General features: G+C 45.8%; 1 protein-coding gene across 3 annotated transcripts in view; it reads left to right on the plus strand.

Annotated features, from left to right (window-relative positions):
* The window catches only part of nrip1a (nuclear receptor interacting protein 1a), a 31,335-nt gene extending 12,363 nt beyond the window's left edge, over nt 1-18,972 (plus strand). For 2 of the 3 annotated variants that reach the window (XM_076281877.1, XM_076281878.1), the window contains exon 2: nt 13,270-18,972. In XM_076281877.1, the coding sequence (XP_076137992.1) occupies nt 13,700-17,107 (3,408 nt within the window). In that variant the 5' untranslated portion in view covers nt 13,270-13,699 and the 3' untranslated portion in view covers nt 17,108-18,972. Of the gene's footprint in view, nt 1-10,309; nt 10,405-13,269 lie in introns of those variants that run through there. The other variant, XM_076281879.1, reaches the window with a different exon arrangement.
* Nucleotides 18,973-22,697: the final 3,725 nt, after the last annotated feature.

Raw genomic sequence — 22,697 nt, forward strand, 5'->3', positions numbered from 1 at the left:
ATAACCTCTAAAATACCATCCCGTAATGGGAAACTTTCTCTCTCTCTCTCTGAAATGCTGCCAAATATAGCAGGTAAAACTCAATTCCAGATATATCATTTCACTCTCAGTTGCAAGCAAGCAAATGGCAGCTTAATGACTACGTAGACGACCTGACCTTTTAGAGAACTGTTACGTTTCATCTTAAGCATCCACCCCTCACCAGGACATTTTTTTCCCCTCGCCCTCCATCGTGCAAGATAAAAGAAGCAGCTGGGGGAGAGAGGCTGCTGGAGATCTCTATCTGGGCGCAGGGGAAGCTTCTCTTTTCCCCCATTTCCTTTTTTGTCTTGCACATGCAGTTCAAGGACGGCTGCAGGCAGCTCAACCCTCGCTGAGGCACAGCAGCGCCTCAAGGTCGCGTACATTCACCCCGTGACATTCTGCAACAACTCGAAAGGGAGGCTGTGTGTGTGTGTGTGTGTTGATATGGGGGTGTGTGTGTGTGTGTGGAGTAGAGCGGAGGTAGGGTTGCAGTTGAAGTTATGTCTCCCCCTGAGAGTTGGGTAAACAGCCTCTCTGTTGCACTGTGTGCTCCTCTCCTGCTGGAGAACTTCTGCCGCGTGGCAGGGGCCGCTGGGCTGCTGCTTCTCCAGCCATCACGGGGCAGGACAGGGCAGGGCACGCTGGGGCTTCACCGATCGTCACTCCACAGGACACGCCGTGGCAGCAGATGACATGGTCATCTGTCAGTTAGGGCACACGGAGTTGGTGGCACTGAGAGAGCTTTGAAAACAGCTTTGTTGTTGACACATAGGCTGAGAGGGAGAGGGCAGCCGCCATGAAAACGACGAGAGAGGAGACACACACACACACACACACACTCCCTTAAAGGGACAGGCCCTCTGTGAAGTCCACAGCAAGGCCTCCGCTCGATGGCTCATGCTGTTTTCATCCCCCCCATTAACTTTTTAATCCGGCTTCATTTCTGCTAATTAGCGACAGGGAAGACTGAGCCCTGCCACTGGTGACAGGTCCGCGCCCCTCCTGCCCATCCGTCTGTGGCAGGCGGCTCGACTGCTACCTTCCCCCAGAGTTGCTGTCATTACTTTTGTCTTTTTCAAGTCCTTCAAAAGTGCTTATTATTATTTCGGTTGAAGCGAAAGGGAAAGAGTGTCGTCAGCTCTTCTGAGACCACGCCACGGCACAGTCCAGCCCAACCTGAGCTGGAAGAACAAGAGAAGCAGCCAGCAGGGAATGTGATGAGGGAGAGGAAACTGACTCAACAGCCACTAGCCCTCGTTTCAGCTAGGCCAGAAGAGCGCTAACCAGGAAGGATAAAGCAGAGGTGGACAGGAGTACAATAAGCCACGAAACAGATGAGCAGATATCATCCTTAAAACATCTGTAGCTTGACTAGGAGAGAATAGAGAACCATTGTGTTAACACCAAGGTCATTTGGTTCAGTTCCAAAGCAATACAAATAGCATTGCCTTGTCTGGCTTCACTGTACCGAGTTTCTTCTTGGATGAAACGGATGAACCATCTTGTAAATGGCTAAACGGGTGGCGCCGTTGACTATCTAAAGGTGCGCTCCAGTGATCATTTTTACTGCAGAGGACTCCAAAGATGCAGATGTAGCAGGGAGGGCCCCTTCCTGCTCGCCGGATGAGAAATAGGGCACACTCAGCCCTCAGAGGTTGGCATGGGGAAGTGTGAGAACATAATTGCAAATTAAGGGGGGCCTTATGAGATCCAATTGGGACGCGGCCCTTGTCAGAAGCGGAGAAAACACAAACAGCCATCTTATTTTAATATTATTTGTAAACAATAATGCATGGCTCATGGGGAAATAAAAGTTCTTGGTCTCTTTTTTGAGAGCACAGTCCAATTTAGGACAGCCGTGCCTTACAACTATTGTGCCATCCCAGTCTTACTCATGTTGTTTTATTAGAGCTTAAGGCACAACAGAGTTTCCTATAACATCCCACACTGTGGCACAATCCAGTCAGATCCCAGGGCTAGAGCACAGCAATTGGAATGGTACACATGGGGACCATTTACAAACTGAATGCCTGCCTGACTCTCTCAACTGGAAACAAGCATTATCTTTGTACACGCCACGTCAATAAAGAGGCGAGGCTGTGATTGGCCAGGAAAACAAGCCATTTGCGAGCGAATCGGCTTTTAAACTGGGACGGCGGTTTTGGCTCTCGCCATGTATTATTCATGATGCTCCACTCAGCGTCTGAAGAGCAAAAACGGGCCGCAGAGAGAAGACGAACACGCAAGCCCTGCTCCCCTCCTCCGCGCGTTGTCAACACATCTATTTCAAGTTCTCAGCTCAACTTTCCGCTTGCAGAAGTTCTTGTGAAACAAAGGTCACCTCGACTCCCTCCGCTCTGTGACTTTGATTGACCTCCATCAGAATCTTGTGCGTAAAATATTCAACACACCCTTTGTCTGCAGAGCACACTGACACATACATTCATGAGGTCATCAGTGTGATAAGGGGGGTTTGATTGAGTCCTAATGAGACTGATCTTAGACCAGTCCCCTTGAATTATTCTATCTTTTGAGTTAGTTCTTAGTGAACATGCATTGGACGTGAGTTATATTGTATACTGTTGGTAAATGTAAATATACATCCCAGTGAAAATAAAGTGAAATGAGTGTCTTGAGCAGTAATGCCTTGATTTTATATACAAACTTCCTAGCCAGGCCTCTCAGTGAAACAGTGAATTCTGCTGATGAGCTCACTTTGTAGTGAGTCTCCAAGATGTACACCATCAGCATTTAAGCATGAGCATGTACAGCTGTTCAAGCACGTAAACCGCAGAGCCCCTTGTTCTGTCAGAGCCCGCTTGTATCCTTGAGATAGTCCTCACATTCTCCCCGAGCTTGTGCTGTTGGCTCGGATGGCTGTTAGTGAGACTTCACTTTCTTCTGAACCCTCTCCCTCCCCCAACACCTACCTCTCCACCTGCCCCCTCTCTCCATCCGCCCCCATCCAGGGAAAAGGCAGAGGACCCAGGCGCACTCTTCCTTTTAATGTGCTGGCTTTTCTTCAATCATTTAATTAAGCAGAGGAGAGATTATTCAGCCCAGAGTCAGCTCCGTCTCCCTTCCAGCACCCTCATCTATCTCTGATTAAACTTGTAACATTCTGTAGCTGCACTGCTCCTCTCTTTCTGGGGCATGTGGCGAGAGATGGATAGATAGAGACAGGGAATGTGAGAGAGAGAGGGAGGGAGAGAGGGGGAGAATGGTATTGTGACATTAGTGGAGAGGTGGAGAGGGGAGCTGCTGGAGAGGTCCAGGGGCCAAGGTGAGATCAGCTCTCCAGTTGTCTCCCTCTTTCACACTCCGTGTGTGTCGCCGTCCTGGGTGCTGCGTCAGCTCCGTGGGTGTGAAGTTCCACGACTGGAACAGTCTGATACTGTTGGAGGGAATGTGTGTGTGTGTGTGTGTGTGTGTGTGTGTGTTTGTGTGTGTGTGTGAGATAGAGAGAGAGTTTGGGGAGGGGTTTGTCAGAGATGGGTAACTGTGTAGCTTTTTCTTTCTTCTCTGCTAGATAAAATATTGTGTTGCATGCACACCAGTGCGCATACAACAGATTGAGATGAGAAATCTGCCATCAGCCATCGAGAAGAATTATCTTTGAGCTGCTTCTAAAAATAGCTCCAGTCAAAGCCAAGTATTTTTTTAAGTCAAGACAGCTCTCCTCAGCGATCATGACTGCCTAGTGGTGTGAGGAAGAAGGGATGGGGGTGCGGGGGGTGGAGGGCGTTGTGCCTCAGAGACCCCACAAAAACAGCCCCTAGAGAGGCCAGAGCAGTCCCAGGCTTGGGGGGAGGAAGGAGGGTGACTCCTCCCTTACTGAAGGGAAATGGTTAACATGTCGCTGTAATTGGCACCCACAGCTGCGTGTCCCCTTTGACAGACAGTCAGCATCGGGGGTGCGGCGGGGGAGTGGGAGGGGTGCGAGTGTGTGTGTGTGCGAGTGTGTGTGTGTGCGTGTGTGTGCGTGTGTGTGTTTGTGTGTGTGCGTGTGTGTAGGGATGATTTCTTCCCTTTTTTCAGTTGCAGCCTCTGCTTTGCTTTGTGTGACAGCTGCCTAATTGGGCATTCTCTGCTTGTAGCGAGGCTGGCTCCTCTGGCCCCGGCTGCTGACGAATGGCAGCGGATTACAGATGAGGACACAGTGACCTGTTCGACCTTCCCACAGTCAGAGCAGAGGGGGGGGGGGGCACCCCCTCTGACTCCACCCCCCACCCCCATCCCCCCCACCCCCGCCGCACCCAGACGAGCGCTGCAGGTCACTGGAGGATGAGGTCGTGAGAAGGTGGAGGATCTGCCAGGTGGCCAATGACAAGAGTGTCACATGACAGCTTTGCCCCCCCCTCCACCCCCTTCATGTCACTAAGTCAAGGGCATTGCTATTGGCACTGCCAGCCCTCCCGCCTCCCGCCTGCTTTGCCCCCACCTTTGTGAAAAAGTGTTTTGCTGCTGTTTGTCTCCCCCTTGCTCCCTAATGCGACACAGCCAGTGCAGGCTCCAAGCAGCCGATTGTTATGAGGGCTTTGATTTTGCTTATTTTCCTCCACCTTTATTCTCTCCATTTCCTTCATTTGCATTTATTTTCATCTCTCTGTGTCACTCCTGCACCGCCTCCCTCCCATCATTCTCCCTCTTTTTCCTCGTTTTCGCCCGTTGTTCTCCGCGCACACTCTCTTGCGGCTGGGGGAGACAGCCACGGGGAGGTTGAGTCCTCTCGTTTAAAACTGATAATCACGCTCGTTATGTACATGATGGAGCTCCTCTAGTTCTGCAAAGGCAAGCAGTCCTGGCATCCATCTCCCCCTTCTCCCGCCCCTGCCCTCCCACCCCCACAATCTCCTCCAGCAGGGCATGATGGATAATACGCTATATTAACTCTCTCCCCACACAGCCTGACAGGCTCTCCCTTTCACTCACAGCCACCCAAAACGCCTTCCTCGTGTGCACTTTCCATCTCCACTCAGCCCGGGGTAATTAAAGTGCTGAATCACCAGAAAGTGACTGACAAACTGACAAACAGATAAATGAATTTGGCATTCAATCAACATAATTTAGATGGAATTAGATTAGACCCAAACAGAGAGAAACTAATTATTTAGCAAGGTTGTGGATTTGCAGTTTGGTTGCGTTTGCCGTGCAGGCCCTGAAAACATGTTTATTTACCATGCGGAGAGATAGGAGAAAGGAAACTGCTGCCTGAATGCAATGACTTAACTTGTCATTCTCAATGCAATGACTTAACTTAACTTCTCAATGTCTTTGCTCTTGGTGCAGTTTTTGCTAAATATTGATCTGCTTAATTGCAACACTAATTATGTACATTAGTTAGTCAATGCTCAGCTTTTATAATCTTTAGTCAATAAATCTTTAAACATGTACAGAAACACATGGTTTAGATGACTCCGACCTGATGCCTGAAAGGCCTTTCATGTATGAATCCCACATGTATTTGTTCAGCTGTAATGGTTTAAAAAAAGCTTTGCTGTCCAAATAATTAGTAGCACATGCTGTGATTTGTCAGGGAATGTCCTTATCTTCCCTGGCAAATTAAAAAAGACTTTAAATGCCATTCTCTGTGAGCGCTCAAAGCTCTAGGGCATGCTGAAGCAATCGAGGTCTTACCCATTCAAGCATTTCGGTCTGGCTTAGCTTTTTTCCTTGGGTTTTTTGTTTGTGTGTGTGTGTGTGTGTGTGTGTGTGTGTGTGTGTGTGTGTGTGTGTGTGTGTGTGTGTGTGTGTGTGTGTGTGTGTGTGTGTGTGTGTGTGTGTGTGTGTGAGAGAGAGAGAGAGGTGTGTGCCACAACGGGGGGTGGGGGGGGGTGGGGGGGCTGTGTTGGAGTGCATATCAAGAAAGAAAGAACTGACCATGGCCGTGTCCACTCGTCTGGGGTTAAAACCCACCTCTGTGGAGTTGGAGCAGCTCTTGCAGCCACTGAGGCAGAGAGAGGAGGGGGGGATGTGGGGGGAGACTGCAAGTGTCCTTAGGATGTAGGAGCCTGGCCATGTGTCTTGCTGTTGTCACTTCGCCAGGATGCAATATCGCTCAGCCGAGGTAAAAAGCCGTCAGTAGTAAAATATGATGAATTATCTCATGCTGATGGAGGCGTGTGTGTGTGTGTGAGTGTGTGTGAGTGTGTGTGTGTGTGTGGGTGAATGATGCAAGTTCTCGTGACTGTGGGTGGCTGTGTGTATTGGTTTGAGGTGAATAGAAATGGCATCCTTTTGTGTGTGTGTTATTTTGTGTGTGTGTGTGAGAGAGAAGGATAGAGTGAATAAGAAGAAGTGAGAGACAGAGTGTGTGTGTGTGTGTGTGTGTGTATGTAGGGAATAAGTGTAGATGAGATAAAAAAGTGAGCCTGGGGAGGGAGGGGGAAGAGAGAGGGAGATAGAGAGAGAGAGAGAGGTGGCCGGGTGACCACAGGTTTAATGTTGACCTTGTTGTGCGTTCACTTAGCTGCTTTTCACTGCTGAGTTGTGCTGACAGAGTCCTCTAATCCTGGTGCTCACACAGTTTATTAGTGCTGGTAGTTATCTGTGCACAGAGACAAGGCTGCTGCCCCCTACCCTGCTTAGGAGCGGAACACATAGGGGAAGTGTCAATGAGGGAGAGAGAGAGGGGCAGGGAGGGAGTGCAGGAAGAGAGACAGAGGGGGTGTAGAGAGACAGAGGTGGTGGTGGTGGTGGTGGTGGGGAGCAAAGGCACATTAGTATTCAGACACAGTCTCCCTGCCTGCAGTGCAAATTGATTACTACACTGTACCTGTGCTTGGCATCTCAGTCCCGGAAAAGAAAAAAAAGGCAGGACTATACTATACACTGTGTGTCTGGGCTAGCATCGCCGAGTGAAGCCACGCCAGGCTCGCCTAACCTCTGGTGTGAGGGGAAACACAACACTCCCGTATCGCTGGGGCCTCGGCGTTCTAATGTCCTGGTCAAAGTTAGAGAACAAGCAGCGTCTGAAGCAAGTCTGAGTGGAGGTGGACGAGGCTCATTGAGAAGCAGAAGGATAAAGACCGTGTCTAATTTGATTGAATGATTAAACTCATAACCTTATAACTCATCAAAAGACAGCGGGCTTAAATGACAAGTCAGCTTTTTTGATGCATATCATTTGCTAGCATCATGAGGTGCTCTTGTTTGACACACTAGCAAACTTTTGGCTTTTTTGTAGTTTTAGTTCACTGTACTACCCATGCGTTTGTCACTCTTACCTTGGTCATAATCCCAGGTCAAGAATCAATGTCATTGATTTTGCACATGAATTATTAACATCTGTGAGAGCTGGAGCTCATCAAATATGTTGCAGCTGTTTCAGCACCCTGCTATCTTTTAGCATCAGACTCCCACTAACCCTCCATGGCTACTGAGTGTTTTGGTGAGGAGATCCTCTCATTTATGTCCTGAAGTCGACAAATCAGGGCCAGACACGGACAGGTCAGATGGCTTGACATCCATAAGACCCATTCTGGTGTGTAGGCATTGGAAGGAGTGAAGGGAGAACAGTAGGTGAAGGCACATGAATAGGAGAAGAACAGAGCACAGATGTCTGGGTTGTTTTTCAGACCACACAAAGTATTAGCCGCCAATGGTGAGTCATAACACAGGGCAATCCACAGGGCTTTGACATCCCTTTAAGTGAATTTGAGGGGGGGGAGGGGGGGGATCAAGACCTTGGAAGATTTTGAAAATAGACTTGGGTCATTGAAAGTGTTCATACATTTTGTGTAAGAAAAGCCAAGATACCACATAGTCTGCCATGAAGGTAACACAAGAACACAATTGAGTTGAGAAGTGCCCACACATTCAAGACTCTCTATTTTTAAGTACTGTTTGTGAGGTTTTGTAAAGCCTGCCAGTTCTTATTATAACAAATCTCAGTGTTGTAATAGTAATTAACTTTGATCTACCATGAGGTGTTGGTTCTTTGAACTTGAGGTAATTGGACCTAGAAAGTTCTTGAAATGTCCTTGAGTTTGATGTTTAATGTTGGTGATCCACACAAACAAGGGCAAAGGCTGTGGAAAGCCTGAGTGCAGTATATTTAGTGCAGTATATTTACAAGTTACAAGATACTAAATGCTAAGGCACATAAGCTTAATGGTTTTGAAGTGAGGGATGAAGGAGGTTCAGTATGTGCCTGCAGAAGATATAGGCCACAGTGACCAGGCTAGTAAGGTTGAGTAGTGACCTGGCCACCTGCATGTCTGGATAACAAGCCAAGAAAGCTTGGTTACATCATCCTCAGCCAACAGGAATGGCTGCTGATGCCACTAAGCCGTTCATGACTGGCACACGTAGACCTGAACTGCAGAGTGGTCATGTGATTTATCTCCTCAGAGGAATACTTACTGTAGCTTTCATGCATGAATTATGAAAAGAATTATCTAAGTTTTTAATTTTAGTTTTTATATTTAATATTGTTTTTCTTACTCAAAGTTGACCTTGACCATTTTATTTTCTTTTTAGATAATTTATTTTATTTAAAAGTTATTTAACTACCCACACATGTAGACACTGTGCAACAAAGGCGTAAGATGGGATGTAGGCCACATCTTGGATTGATGATGCTATCAAACAATTAATATTTGGAAGAGAGAAAAGAATTTAAAAGATAGCAACTATTCTAAAATATTGCTATGCATCTACTGACACCACCCATTAGATGTTGGGAGACAATAATCATTATAAACTAAGCCCAAATGGAATTAAATTAACTGTCCACATAATAATGGACACCATGCATGATGAACAGTGCAGTCACGTTGCTAATTTTTGATTATTTGTCTGGTGGATCAATGGACTGCTTTGCAGCATAACAAAATATTGTGTGATTCTGGACATTGAGGCAATTATCAAATTTGTAAACAATCCAGCCTAAGGCTTTCCTATATGGCGTTCTATCTGATCTTTACAGTGGATTTGAGAAGGCGATGCTCCAAGGAAGCTATGGGATGAAAGCAATGCAGTGTTCTATGCCACCACAAACTGGCCGCGTCCCTGATGTGGTCTCTGTTAAGGCTCTCACTCCCACCGTGTGTTGTGATGCCAGACCTAATGAAGCTACTAGTGCCTGTCTGACCCTCCTAAAGCTTGATGTGGACATGTAAAAGCATTGGTTTGCTCTTGTTCCAGCGCTACATCTTTGATTGCTGTTAGATATGGATAAACCCCTTAGTTTATTATGTAAGTCAAATGCCTTAATGAAGTTATTTGATGTACAGTGCATTGCCTTGAAGAGTGGTAAGATATTGCTAGGAAAATTTTGTATATCTTTATGCATCCTGTTCAATCACGTAGACCTTTTTTAGTTAATTTAGGTCAGAATGGTCACTTTCCTGAGAGGGTGTGTCCTTCATAATGAGGCCCTCCAATTCTGTTGAGCACATGCAGCATGGCAGGCACCTCCATTAAGTTATGAGAAGGAACACGGAGTGCTATCGTGGGACATCCCAGACAAACAGTTTCCCATTAACACACTATTTCCCATTAACACTTCCATTTGCCCCTCAGGAAACACAAGTGTTCCTCATCTAGGCTAGAAAACACAAATATTTATTCTGCTGGACACATTTCTCAGCCAAGGCACCGTGTGGTGGATTGGTCGCATGGCTTCCTGTGGTGTGACTTTGGGGTTTATTCACTATCCATTCCATTCTCCCCCTGTTACCCAAATGGATGGGACAAAGCGGTCACATATGTGTGCAGTACAGTACAGTGCAACGAAGAGCTGTGGTTCCTGATGTTAAAAACACACACACACTCGTGCTAAATCTGTCCGAGGGGTAAGTAACCTCTCTGTAATATTTAGATTCCAGTGAATAGAGTGTGTGCTTAGTTTTACTCCTCACAACTGACTTATGAGGGGGAGGGTAGTCCTTTTCAAAGGACCAGGAGACATGTTTAGGTTATGTGTATGTAGGTCAAGCTCAGGCCTTTCTTCTTTTTCTTTTCAACACTGCCAACCTCCAACCCCCACCCAACTTGCTCAAGTCTTGCTTTGTAATTGGCAAATCCACAAAGAGGGGCGTGCTCCATCAGTGAAAACATTGATGCGTGATGCCCGTCATGCTCCTTTGGAAGTAGGTCACTGTGACCTAGTTTGCGTGGTGCATGGCCCTGATTGACTGAGTCACTGAACGCTATCTCAGGAATGCGCTTGTTGCAGTTATGCGAGTTGATTTTGCGTCTCGGTCTAACAAGCCAGTCTTATTGTTGGTTTTACGGAGGCAGCTGTGGCTGTCTTTTCTGAGTCCTAGCTGGGGCTTTGTAAATCAAATCTAACCTTGAGACATCTCTAATACCCGGGCCACATATGCTAAGCAAGAGTTGTCAGGTATTAAACGTGATCCACACCAACAAGGGCAGGTTTGTCACTTTTTATTATAACCTAATGCCTTGTATGGGCGCCAGCTGTTGCATCAACTAGAGAGACTCAGCAGTGAGGAGGAATGACCTTGAATTGAAATGGGGGATATTGCAGGTTTTTTTTGCTTCATCATGCATTTTAAATAGCACAAATGGATTACAATTTCTGGATGAGGGGGATGTCATTTATTATCTGCTACTTTTTTGGGGCTCAATTAATCTTAACACCTCTGGCCTACAAAGTGGGACTTTCAAACCAGATATCAAAATCATTTTTACCATTTTGTTTAATCAGGTCACTCATCTAACAAAAAATCTCTGAGTTCTCTTTTAGAGTTGACTACAGTTAAGCACTCATCATGATGGCATACTGTAGTGATGACAGAAATATGAGCTGAATAGTGAGCACTGGCATATCTAACAGATATGACATTTTTGATCACCATTAAAATATTATGAAATATATTACTATTATTATAAAGTGAAATTGATAGTTTAATGGTTACATTTAATTTCTGAAGAAATTGAGAGTATATGAGGGTGGTTTGAGACTATAATTCTATACAGAACACTGTATGACCAAGACAGTTCAGTGTGTATTTAAAACCCTCTAATCCCATTTAAACTGGCTAGGACACAAGCTGATCTCTCGTAACTCTAAAAACACGACAACAACAGAAGGATGTGTGTTCATGATTGGCCTCAATTGGTCTTTCTGCAGTGGGCAGGTTTGTTTTGGGACTTCTTTAGCCTTTTCGTTAAAGGGAATGGGGTTGTTGTCAAGTACCTCTGTCATGCAGGGCGGCAGCTTGACAAGGCCTTAAGGTCTCCCCTCCACTCAGATGCTCTCTGTCGAACCTGCAAGTTCAGGTGCCAATTAGTGGTAGAGCCCACCCAATGGGCTGCTCTGAAGATGGGCTGACCATTAAGCAGTGTCAGAGTTGGCCTAGTTTGTCACGGGGAGCCACAGGCTTATTATTCCACCTTAACAGATCACCCTCGGTTTCTGGCGAAGTCTCCCAAGCCTTTAATTACTGGGCTGAAATGCTGTCATTTAACTCCCTCGTGAGTGGTTTTAATTGCTTACTTTTGTGATGTGTGGGTTAATTGCCAGGGTCAGTGGTAAAGGACAAAGATATCCAATTTACTGGGCTAAACCATGGGCTGCAAAATCAGTGTAATGATAGTTCAAATGGCTGCCGTTCCCCACAAAGTTGTCAGGAGGTTAGTTATTGCTATGAACTCAAATCAACTGCCACAGTCTTCTTCCTAATTTCAGGCTCACGTGCTTCTACATTGTGTATCGCCTCCTCATTTGATTTTGAGGTAGATGCTAGATTCAGTGGCATGATCATCAACAACAACAACAAGGATTGTTACAGTTTGGAAATGTAGAGCATTTTTTGGAGTAAACCAAACCACTTTTAGGGCAGAGTACACCCACACACACACACACACACAGAGAGAGAGAGAGGGAGTACAATACTGGTGTTTGCGTGTGGGCTACAGCTGGTGGTGGGTTATCAGGGAGGCAGCAGGTAGGCGCTGACACAGCTCTGGGGGGAGTGGAGGGGTGGGGGTGACCGCAGAGGAGGGAATGGGAGCATGAGGGGGCGTGACCTCAAGCACACTGATCTGCTTCCTCTCCATAAACGTCCACACACATAGACCCAGGCATGCACACACAGCATCAACACAGGGTCACAGCACACAGGCTCACCCTCTAATAGCCTGGTCTGTGACTCAGACCTAAATGGTATTATAAGTGGCACACTGGCACTCGTACACAAGGGCCTCTGCTTGCTGTGGTTTCATGGTCTCTTTCTCGTAATAACTTTGAAACATTGAAAACTTGGACCTTCTCCAATCATGTTTGGTTCAATGAGTCGGACATCAGTCTTGGCCTATATGGGCTTTTTTTTTTTTGCTTTTAACGTGCATATGAAGGAGTAGTCTTATTCTTGGCATTCAAGTGGGTTATCTTGGCACCAGTTCTGTCAAAACATCTCATCTTTGCAAGGATTACACTGTCTTGTTGTTTCACTTAATACCTGGCCAATCAATCAAATCTCTTTGTCTTTCACTTGTCTATAGTTGTAGCCATTATGAGCCTCTAGTCTCGAAGTCTCTAATTCCTATACCTCATTGCCAGTGGTCACAATAAGCAGTGGGCTAATTGTAGGTTATGAACTTGCTCCTTTAGCCATGACCTTGTTTACCCTACCCTAGAGTCCTCGGCAGACCTTGGTCTCATGCGTGTGGCAGCTGGGGAAGGAAAGGGCGAGTGAGTGAGTGCAGTGACAGTGTGCACGTAAGTGCGTGCTCAGGACTAATCCCTGGCCAAGATCTTTCGCATGAGAGGGGAAACGAGCTCTTGGAAGGCCCAGCGCATGCATGCTAGAACAGACCCACATTTAATGTACTGCTTTAGGGCTAGATCCCAACTGCCTGCCTGTGTCCTCACTCACACATACCCTCCAGAGCAGTGAGGGGGAAAGGCATTTCTTATTTCTTTGGAAGAAAACCTGTTTGTAAATCTGCTTTACTGAAAACCTTGCTGAATTCCATAGTATTATTTGTCAGTCTTTTTTAAAATATTTTTTTTAATATCAATTTCAGTATTTTGTTCATTGTGGGAAAAGGTTTGAGACAGCCTAAAAGACCAAACATTATTAGCTAATGTGGGCACACAATTTATTTTGTTATCAAATTGAATTAATCAAATTGCAAGGGAGAAAAGAGTGGCTAGCAATAAAGTGAAATAATGCAATCGTTGCAGGAATGTTTGGCAGCTTGATCCTTTGTATGAAGTGCTACTCTGTCATTGCCCAGGGTTTCTCATGCTCAATTGTTTTTGTCTTGTAGGTTCTTCTGTGGGTGAGCCAGTGGTCAGGAGGTTAGGCTGTGGATGAGGATCTTCACAGACATCCCTGAAGCCTTGGGGCAGACTGACCGCATGGCGGCTGCCATGGAATTTCACAGGGGAGGCTCTGACATGCCCCTGTTCAATCCTTTCCGGGGGCTGTAACAAATCCACATGAACTTCCCTCGTCAGTGGACAGTCATGACGCACACAAGGTCATCTGGTTAATCTGTGAAAAAATCTGATGCATGCTCCTTTTGTTCTTCAAGATTGGATCAAAAAACATCCCTATCATTACATTTTGTACCTTTTGTAACTTTTAAAATCACCGATTCCTAGCTTAAAAAGGACAAAGAAGAGGAAAATATTTTTATTTATTTTTTTATTTCTCTGTCGTGGTGGCGAACCATATTAGAGACTATAGTGTTGAACATGACTCATGGGGAGGAACCTGGCCCTGAGACGCACCAAGATTCTGCTGTTCTAACTTATCTCGAAGGCCTACTCATGCATCAGGTCACCGGAGGCCAGGCTGCCACAGCTACACAGAGATGCCAGGCTGGGCACGGCAACCAGGAGCAAGGCAACAGCAAAGCACCTGCACCAGGCCAAGGGCAGCCTAACCATGCCCCTCCGCCACAAGGCACCGAGCCGGAGAGGACCGCACCCCACACTGGGGTCACCCAGCACCTTAAGAAGGCCCGGCTGCTGAGGTCCGAGGCCTGGATGGAGCACGAGAGCAGGAAGAGGCCGACGCCCCCGGCAGAGTTGAATGGCCAGAGACACAGAGAGTTGGAGGAGCACGCCGCTGCCCTTAACGGCTCGGCGAAGTGCAAAGGCGAGAGCACGCTGCTGGCGTCCCTGCTGCAGTCCTTCAGCTCAAGGCTCCAGAATGTGGCCCTGTCACAGCAGCTCGTGCAGAGTCTGAAGCATCAGCAGGTGCAGCAGCAAGAGGCCAGCGGCCACATAAACAAGGGCCCAGCAGAGGACGGGAAAGAGGCCGGACCGTGCCGTGAGTCGGCCTCCAGTCGCCTCAAGGGCCTGATGAAGAAGAACAAAGTCCAGAACCACAGCAACAGTGTGCCTTACCAGCGCAGGCGGGCCAGCCAAGAGAGGCAAAGTGAGTCGCCAAAGGTGCTGCAGAAAAACGCCCAGTCCTCCTCCACGGAGTCGCTCTCCTGTGCAGAACGGCTGAAAGCGGTGGCCAACCTGGTGACCATTAGGTCCAGTCCGGCCCCATCCCCCCGACCCAGTGTGGCCTGCAGTCAGCTGGCTCTTCTGCTGTCCAGCGAAGCTCACTTGCAACAGTACTCTCGTGAGCAAGCCCTCAAAGCACAGCTCGCTGGGCGGTCAGCAAGCGAGAGGCTGGCAGCCATGGCCACGCATAAAACGCAGGACACAAAACAGACGACCACATCAGACACTGTAAGCTCCTTACAAGCCAAAAACGGATCGGCCCCCATGGCATCAGCGTCCAGCAGGCAGAGTACAAGTGGGACTCCTCCAGGGCCTGGCAGGACAGCGGGCTCCCCTCGGCCACTGCTTCCGTTCCGAGAGCGGCGGCCCTTTGAGAGACCTTTCGCCAGCAGGCCGTCTCAAAACTGCAGCAGTTTACTTTTGCAGCTGCTCAACAACCACAACACACAGCATCAGCTCAACAGCCAGGGCCACCTGCGCAGTGACTTGAGCGCCACATCTCACCGGGGCTCGTCTGTGCTCTCTGAAGGGGGGCACTCGAGTCCAGACAGCAGCTTCCTCAAAGACAGCAGTGACGCCGAGAGCAGCAGCTCCAGCTGCTCCCCAATAGACCTCTCTCTAAAGGGCAGGAGGGTCAGTGCCCCACCGGCCGCCTCCTCGGCCTCCTCCTCCACCTCCTCCTCCCCAGCTTTAGACAGAATAACTGAGGGTCTGATAAACAAGTGGAAGCCTGAACCTCCTCCACCCTCTGCAGTTTACAGCAAAGACAGAGAGCTTGAAAGTAACCCTGAAATGAAGCCCCATCACAAGGTTACACTTTTGCAGTTGCTGCTAGATCATAAAAATAACGGGAATGTAAACAAAAGTCTGGATAATCCAGATTTGCACCCAGTCATAATCCCCAAGGTTAGCAGGGCGCCAGTGGCCAGACAGACTGTAGTTAATAGGTGTGAGGAAATAAGGACTCTCAGTCCTCAATGTGGACTTGTTAGCAAAAGTCCCCTGATCTTACCCACTTTGTCATATGGCAAAGACACCAGCAGTACTTCCTCCCCTTACAGTTTATATGACTCTTCTCATTCACAGTCCATTCCCTTAGATCTGTGTAAAAACAAATCCTTCCCAAGTGAGCCAAGTGTCACCGAGCCCGCTTTTAGTGCCAGTAAATTACTGCAGAATTTAGCCCAGTCTGGAAAACAAAGTGCAAGCTCATCCCCACCACTCAAAACCTCCATGCCCTCTGTCCAGAGGCACCCTCAGGAAATGAAGCTTGATCACAGTGTGACTTTACTGGATAGACTCACAGCACCAGTTCAGCAGAGCCCCTCACCTAGATCTGAAGGGGCCTACTTAATACCCCCACGACGGCCCGAGTCCTCGCAGTCCACTTCTGAAATTGAGAATCTTCTGGAAAGACGGACAGTACTCCAGCTTCTCCTGGGAAATGCCACCAACAAAGACAAAGTGGGAGGTAAGAGGAAACGAGAGGCAGGCCGGGGCAACTGCCAAGAGCTGCAGTCGAGCCTCTGCGAGAGCTTGGGTGCCTCCAGAAGCCCTGTGAGAGATGTTACAGTGAAGACTGAACCCAGAAGGGAGCATCACACCAGTGACCATGACAGGGAGGTCAAACAGAGCCAGAGTATGATGTCAGACTCCAGCAGAAGCAGTCCTCTTAGTCTTCCTCATGTGACAGTCATTAAGCAGGAACCCATATCCCCAGAGATGATCCCTAGAGATGGTCTTCTCAGCCATCTTTTAAAGCAGCCAAGGGCTGTCCTCTTCAGCACCCCAGACAACTCCCAGAAGGTCTCCGTCAAGGAGGAACAGCAGGAGCACCAAGGGCCAACTATCCCTAAGAAGCGGAAATATTCCATGGAGCCAAAAGCACAACCCACAGGGAGTGAGACTTGTGCGCTTCCTGACAGCCTTGACACCCAAAAGGTCAACAACAATGGCTCTGCCTCTGGCTTGCCTGGCAGCCCGGAGGTCAGAGGTCCACGGAGCCCTCCCGTTGCAGACAGCCCACCGGTGAGGTGCCCTGTCAGTGAGTCTCCTCCAAGTGACAGCCGTGGATTTAATGTGCTGAAGCAGCTCCTGCTCTCTAACAACTGTCTGAGGGAGCTCTCTCAGCCGGGAGGACCCACAGGCTCTCCCAAGCACAGCTACACTTTCAATGGCAGCAGGGTACATCAGCCCTCTGGGCACAGCACTGAAGCCGGTGGCCAGAGCCGTAGTCCTGTCCCACTGCATGGTCCAGCTGACCCGAGGTCTCTGCATGCTGGGCACATGAGCCATAGTGCTCCTGGATCACCTTGGGGGGTTCAGGGCACACCACAGTCTCCAAAACCAAAACCTACACCCACTGGTGGGGACGAGGACATCTCCCAACCAGACTCGCCTCGACTGATGAGGTCCAACCCCATTTTGTACTACATGCTACAGAAGGGCAATGCAGACTTGTTGAAAGAGCGTGAGCGGGGTCGGACAGCATGTCAGGTGCAGGTGAAGGTAAAAGAGGAACCACCTGCAGACATGCAGGGCTTTGAACACATCCTGACCCCTAGACACAGTGGGGAGGATCATACAGAGAGACCTCAGAGTGAAACTCAGAGGCTCAATGGTTCACTCAAGAAATGCCAGTGATAGAATCAACAGTCATGTCAATCTGTGGATGTATATTGACTATTGACATTTTTTTTGTGGCTGTTTGGCTTTCCTCCCCTTTTTTAATCTGCAATTATTTCTAATGGAGGAAACAATTCCCAGACATTTGCAAAACATTGCTTTTTCCTTTTGGTTTGCTTTTTGTTTACATGTATAATGTAAAACTGTTTCATAGAAGAGATAAAATGTTGCTGAGTTGAGAAACAACCATCTCCATTTATCTATGACTGTGCTTCATCCACTTGATGACCTTGTTTGTTTTGTTCTTGTGTTCTATACATACTTAAAGCTGATTGTAGCATTTTAATCTATGTTACACTTTTTTACTTGCAGAATACATTTAATATGATCCCTTTCTGTGGGAAGTGCAACCAAACAGTACTTTTAAATATTTTCGACAATATTTCACTAAAAGTAATAAATAATAAGAAAAATAATTTGTTTATAATTGTGAGACTGTGTCTCACTCTCAGAAACTAGCATTTTTTATTTTGAAGAATGATCATTTAAAATTTGCAGCTGAGGTTTGTAATATTATAGATGCCCCTATTACTGAGCCAAATGGGAATCTATTATCAATTTCATTTAGTCAGGGATGGTGCAATGCCGATGGATTAATGTTCTGATGCTGTGACATTGTCTCCACATTTCATGGTACGTGATGTGGGCTGAATACAATTTGTATTTTTTTTCTGAAGCCTCTTTAATTTATTCATTTAGTCAACTATTTGGTGAACTGCTTGGTGTAAGTTGTTGTAGCATTTGAACTGTGCCAACATGTAAATTTTTACTTTAAAAAACAAAAACAAAATCATTGGCTAAAAGGGGCATACTGTAACAACAACAGCTTCTTCAGTCAGCTTTGGCCAATTAACATACACTGGACAAGTGCAGTCTCTTTGGTGTAAACATTGGTTGAGTGAGTTAGATCCACGTGAGGTGGCCGGTCCAGGTGGACTATGAGGTACACCTAAAGTCTGCTCAAAGTCAAAGCTATTTTGTGGGTCATGGATGTCAAAGGGTGGTCAAAGATGCAAAAGGGTTTTTTGTGTCCCACAGAAAGTTTGCTGAAATGTTACATTTTGAAGTCTTACATTTTCCTAGGTATTAGTTTCATTGCTTTTCTTTTCCTTAAAAGACTTGTCATACTCATTGCAATCTATATTTCTGTAAATAGCCAAAACTTTATGAAAGATGAGCTATTTTGTATGGATGAAAGAGAGCTGTTTTAAATTCCCAGAGGAAATATTAACACTGTTGTGTGACACTGTACATAACTTTAAAGAAAATGAAGTTCTTTTTGTTTCCAGTCCCTCTTTTGCATGTGTCTCTACATGGTAATATTACAGTAATCTGTTCTGCAACATGTTGTGTTATGTCTGATATTGACTGCCTGTTGCATGATGATGCATGGGATGGTCCCTGTGTAACGCTGGACATGGGGATCTTCTGAGTCTTAAAGCATAGGTATTTTGTCATGAAGCCCATAGCATTAAACAATGTGATTTGTCTGTCAGTCATAAGAAGTAGACTGCTGAACAAAAGATAAAAGAAGAAAAAAAGAGAAACCGTTTAAACTTTTGGAAACAGATGTGCATTATACTTGTTTTTTTTGTTTTGTTTTTGTTTCTTTATGTTGTTATTTTACAAGTAGAAAACCAACAATCAAGCTCTACACAGTACAAGTGCTAAAAATCATTTTTGGAGCTTCAGAATGAATGCTTGTTTAAAGAAGTATATAAATATATATAAATATATGTATTGTTTTCTTGCAGGTGAACTGCTATATTATGATTATGGTTATTAATATTATCATTTTTTAATGTTTTCATTTTTGGTGTTTACTTGCACAGATTTTAAATAAAGTACTAAAATGCACAACTGGAATAAAATGGATTTATTTTTGGAAAATCCTGTTCCTGACATATGAAGTACTTATCCTGAGAAAATATGCTGTATATTGCTGAGCATGCGCTGCTGTTTATCAGTGCATTTTCAGGTCAGCACACATACCGGTACTAATAGTATACTGTACTGTATGTACATAGAGTACATACAGAGAGATTGCTAATATACAAATGCTGCATACTGTGTATACAGGAGCAGAGTTGTAGCAAGCCAATTGGCTACAGGCAATGCACCTTGCAAACAGCACAGCAGGCACTAATAAAAGCTAGCTGGTCTGCTAAGGAGAATTTTGCTAATATACTTGATGCACTGTTAAGATATGTTTACATCTTCTTGCGATTTGGGACCCAGAAATTCCTCATACACTGCAATTTAGTGTGTACAGCCTATTATGTACAGCAGTTTGAATTGATAAATCCAATACACACTAAATAAATACTTATTTTATAGTAATATTATTTAAACCCCACTTTTCCTTGGTTGTTAATGTAGAGAGATAGATTTGCAAATTAATATATATATATGTTTGAGGTACATACATACAATTTACCATTCCATAAAAGAATTAGCATGCACTGCTTCTGATGAATGACAGAGCAGAGGAGAAAGTTTTGACTATATTCAGACTCCCAACCTACTATGCTGAGCCCTCACTTGTGACCTTAATTCCTGTTGGTCACTGTGACATAAATGTGGAAGGAAGTGATCGAGTGGGTGTGACCCCGAGCTTCAGCTGGGTCACCATCAAGAGAGATCAGTGGCCTGTGAAGAGAATTATTCCAGAAAGAGACACTCTGTGAAGAAAAGCAGCCTCCCTCAGGCTCACAGTTTGCATCTCGAGAAATGGAAGAGAACTCATGCACACAGAGATCCACCGGCCTCAGAGAAAGAGACTCTCTCTCCCTTAGCCATACACACACAGTCCTAATGTCTCTCTCTCCCTTACTCATACACACACAGTGCTAATGTCTCTCTCTCCCTTAGCCATACACACACAGTGCTAATGTCTCTCTCTCCCTTAGCCATACACACACAGTGCTAATGTCTCTCTCTCCCTTAGCCATACACACACAGTGCTAATGTCTCTTCTCCATCACTTTCTCTCACACACAGTAATTACCTCTCTTTCTGACAAACCCTTTCTTTAAAAACACAAACAATCATGTTGCAGTTTGAAGCAGAGTTCTTTTGTGGTCTGTCAGACTAAAAAGCGTGTCTTTCGGGTTGCCTGGTAGGAGTTCTGGAAGCTGCCTTCCCTATCGGAGGGCCGCGCCATGCAGACAATGGCAGGAAAAGCGACGCAAGGTCAGAGGAGTGAATCAGCAGCATGCTGGAGGTGCGAGATAAATGACACCAACAAGCAGAGGGGAGTTACGGCTCTTGGCATCACCAGAAGCAAGGTCACCGGGCTGCACAGTCCAGATTCAATAGATTTTCCGTTGAACTGAAAGATATGACAAACGTCTACTGCTCACAGCAGTGCTGGAGAGACGCCTCACACCTGCAGCTGACAGACCATTGTTTTGTTTTCAGGCAAGACTGTGCACAAATGTCCAGTTCATGCCAGTTCAGGTCATTATGAGATGTGCACAATGCAAAATCTCCACGTTGATCACAAAATAAATCTGTGAAATACCTCAATACATCTTTGATGCCAACATAAGACGAAGGTGCCATTTTTAACATCCAGAGTGGGCTAACCATCTAAAAGCCTGAGCTTAGCTTTCAGGTCCCCTATTCGACTAATGCACTGAAATTTCCCTCCAAAAAAGTCTCCTGTCAGTGATCCATTGGGCCCTGAGCTTTGATGGATGGAGAGAGGGAGTAGAGGCGCGTTAGCACTCGGTGTAAGTGGATGACACACTTCATGTCCCTGCTGGAGGTTTTACAGATCCTCGGCCGGGTAATTGGATGAGAGCTTGCGTGCAGTTTTGTTGGGTTAAAGAAAGTTGCACAGTTGGCATGAATCTGCTGATGTGGAACAATACACATAAAGCATGCCCTGCTGCGCAGATGAGAGCTAATGACCCCTGTGCTTAAGTGGGAGAATGTAAATCTTACATTTGATTTATATTATTCAGAGGTCCACAGCTGCTGTATATGTTGGTATGTTACACACACACACACACACACACACACACACACACATCCGTCATAGATGAACTCAATGTACAAGACATTACATGCACCTTGAAAAAGTCACCATAACCTCCACAGTCTTTCCTACCAAAGGGCAGACTAATCTGGAAGTGAAACATTTTGTTCTTGTTTTTTCTACTTCCCATCAACCTGCAAAGTCAGTCTGTACTGCCATGGGGAACTTAGAATGAAAAGGGGAGGAGAGGATGAATGAAGTGTCCTCCTCATGTAGGCTACATATGTTTCAATATCAATTATATGTTTCAATTATTATTACTTTTCCTGAGAGATATATAACATTATGCCACTTTTAAAATCATGCTCTAATTATCTGACATTCCAGTTTAATGTTCCTGTATTTATGTCTGGGAAATGAGTGAGTGTTGTAATGTATCACTTTAACTGAAAAGGCTGAAAGTTCAAAGGCAGAGCAGAGGTTAAGTGAGATCTCAGTTTGTGCAAGACTATGACCCTGAATTTGTGTATGTCTGCATATGTGCCTGAGACATTGTGTGTGTGTGTGTGTGTGTGTGTGTGTGTGTGTGTGTGTGTGTGTGTGTGTGTGTGTGTGTGTGTGTGTGTGTGTGTGTGTGTGTGTGTTTGCATGTGTGTGTGTGTGTGTGTGTGTGTGTGTGTGTGTGTGTGTGTGAGAGAGAGAGGGAGAGAAAGAGAACTTAGCTCAGCGGATGTGAACAGTAAGGTTTTGTCTCCTGAGCAGAAGGGCGCCTGAGTCACACTGTACACATCCCCTGATGTTGACTTCCACTTTATTTGATCTTCCAATGATTACCCTTTGCTTAAACTTCATGTAACCTTTAGTCTAGCAGTGAACCTACCCTCTGCGGACATGTTTGTCAGGCTTGAACTAACAATAACCCCTCGCCTGCCTTGACAACAAAAAGGGAAAAGAAATTAAACAAATAAGAAAGCCATTCAACCAGAGGCCAGGTTATGGAGTTTGACAGCTATCTGTTTTTCAGAGACTTCTGTAAGAAGAGAAGACTGGGAGTCTTTTCTAAATACTGGCTTTGATGTTCAAGGCTAAGTCAGTGGTCAAAGCTTTTTGGATGTGGTACAAAGGGTCACAGACAATTCTAGCAGAGGAGATTTGATTAAGGTCAGCTCTTTAACATCAAACCGAAATTGTATCTTTTTTCCATCACAAGAAAACAATTTTCCAAACAAAGCATTGGCTATCAACCTGATAACAAGCCCTTACATGAACATCCACTGGCCCATTCAAGCGCATGGCACAGACAGCAGTACCATGTCTGATGATCAAACAATCTTATTGCTTAAAAATTGAATGGATAATTTTTGCATTTGCTTAACTTAATTGCACTCTACAGCTGGTAAGGTACAGTAGCCTACTTCAATTTCATTATGAATTTACCATCAAATGTATACTGCAGATTCCTATAAAAGCCCAGTAATTTAACTCCCATTTTGTGTTTTTTCCATCCTGCATACACCCTATTGTTGACAGCTGCCTCAGACATTAAACCTCTATCCTCTATAAGGG

Source organism: Alosa pseudoharengus, unplaced genomic scaffold (assembly GCF_046254945.1).
Source record: "Alosa pseudoharengus isolate Yale_2024_CS ecotype anadromous, Long Island Sound unplaced genomic scaffold, YU_APseudo_1.1 YU_APseudo_1.1_scf_13, whole genome shotgun sequence".
Classification (NCBI taxonomy): Eukaryota; Metazoa; Chordata; class Actinopteri; order Clupeiformes; family Clupeidae; genus Alosa; species Alosa pseudoharengus.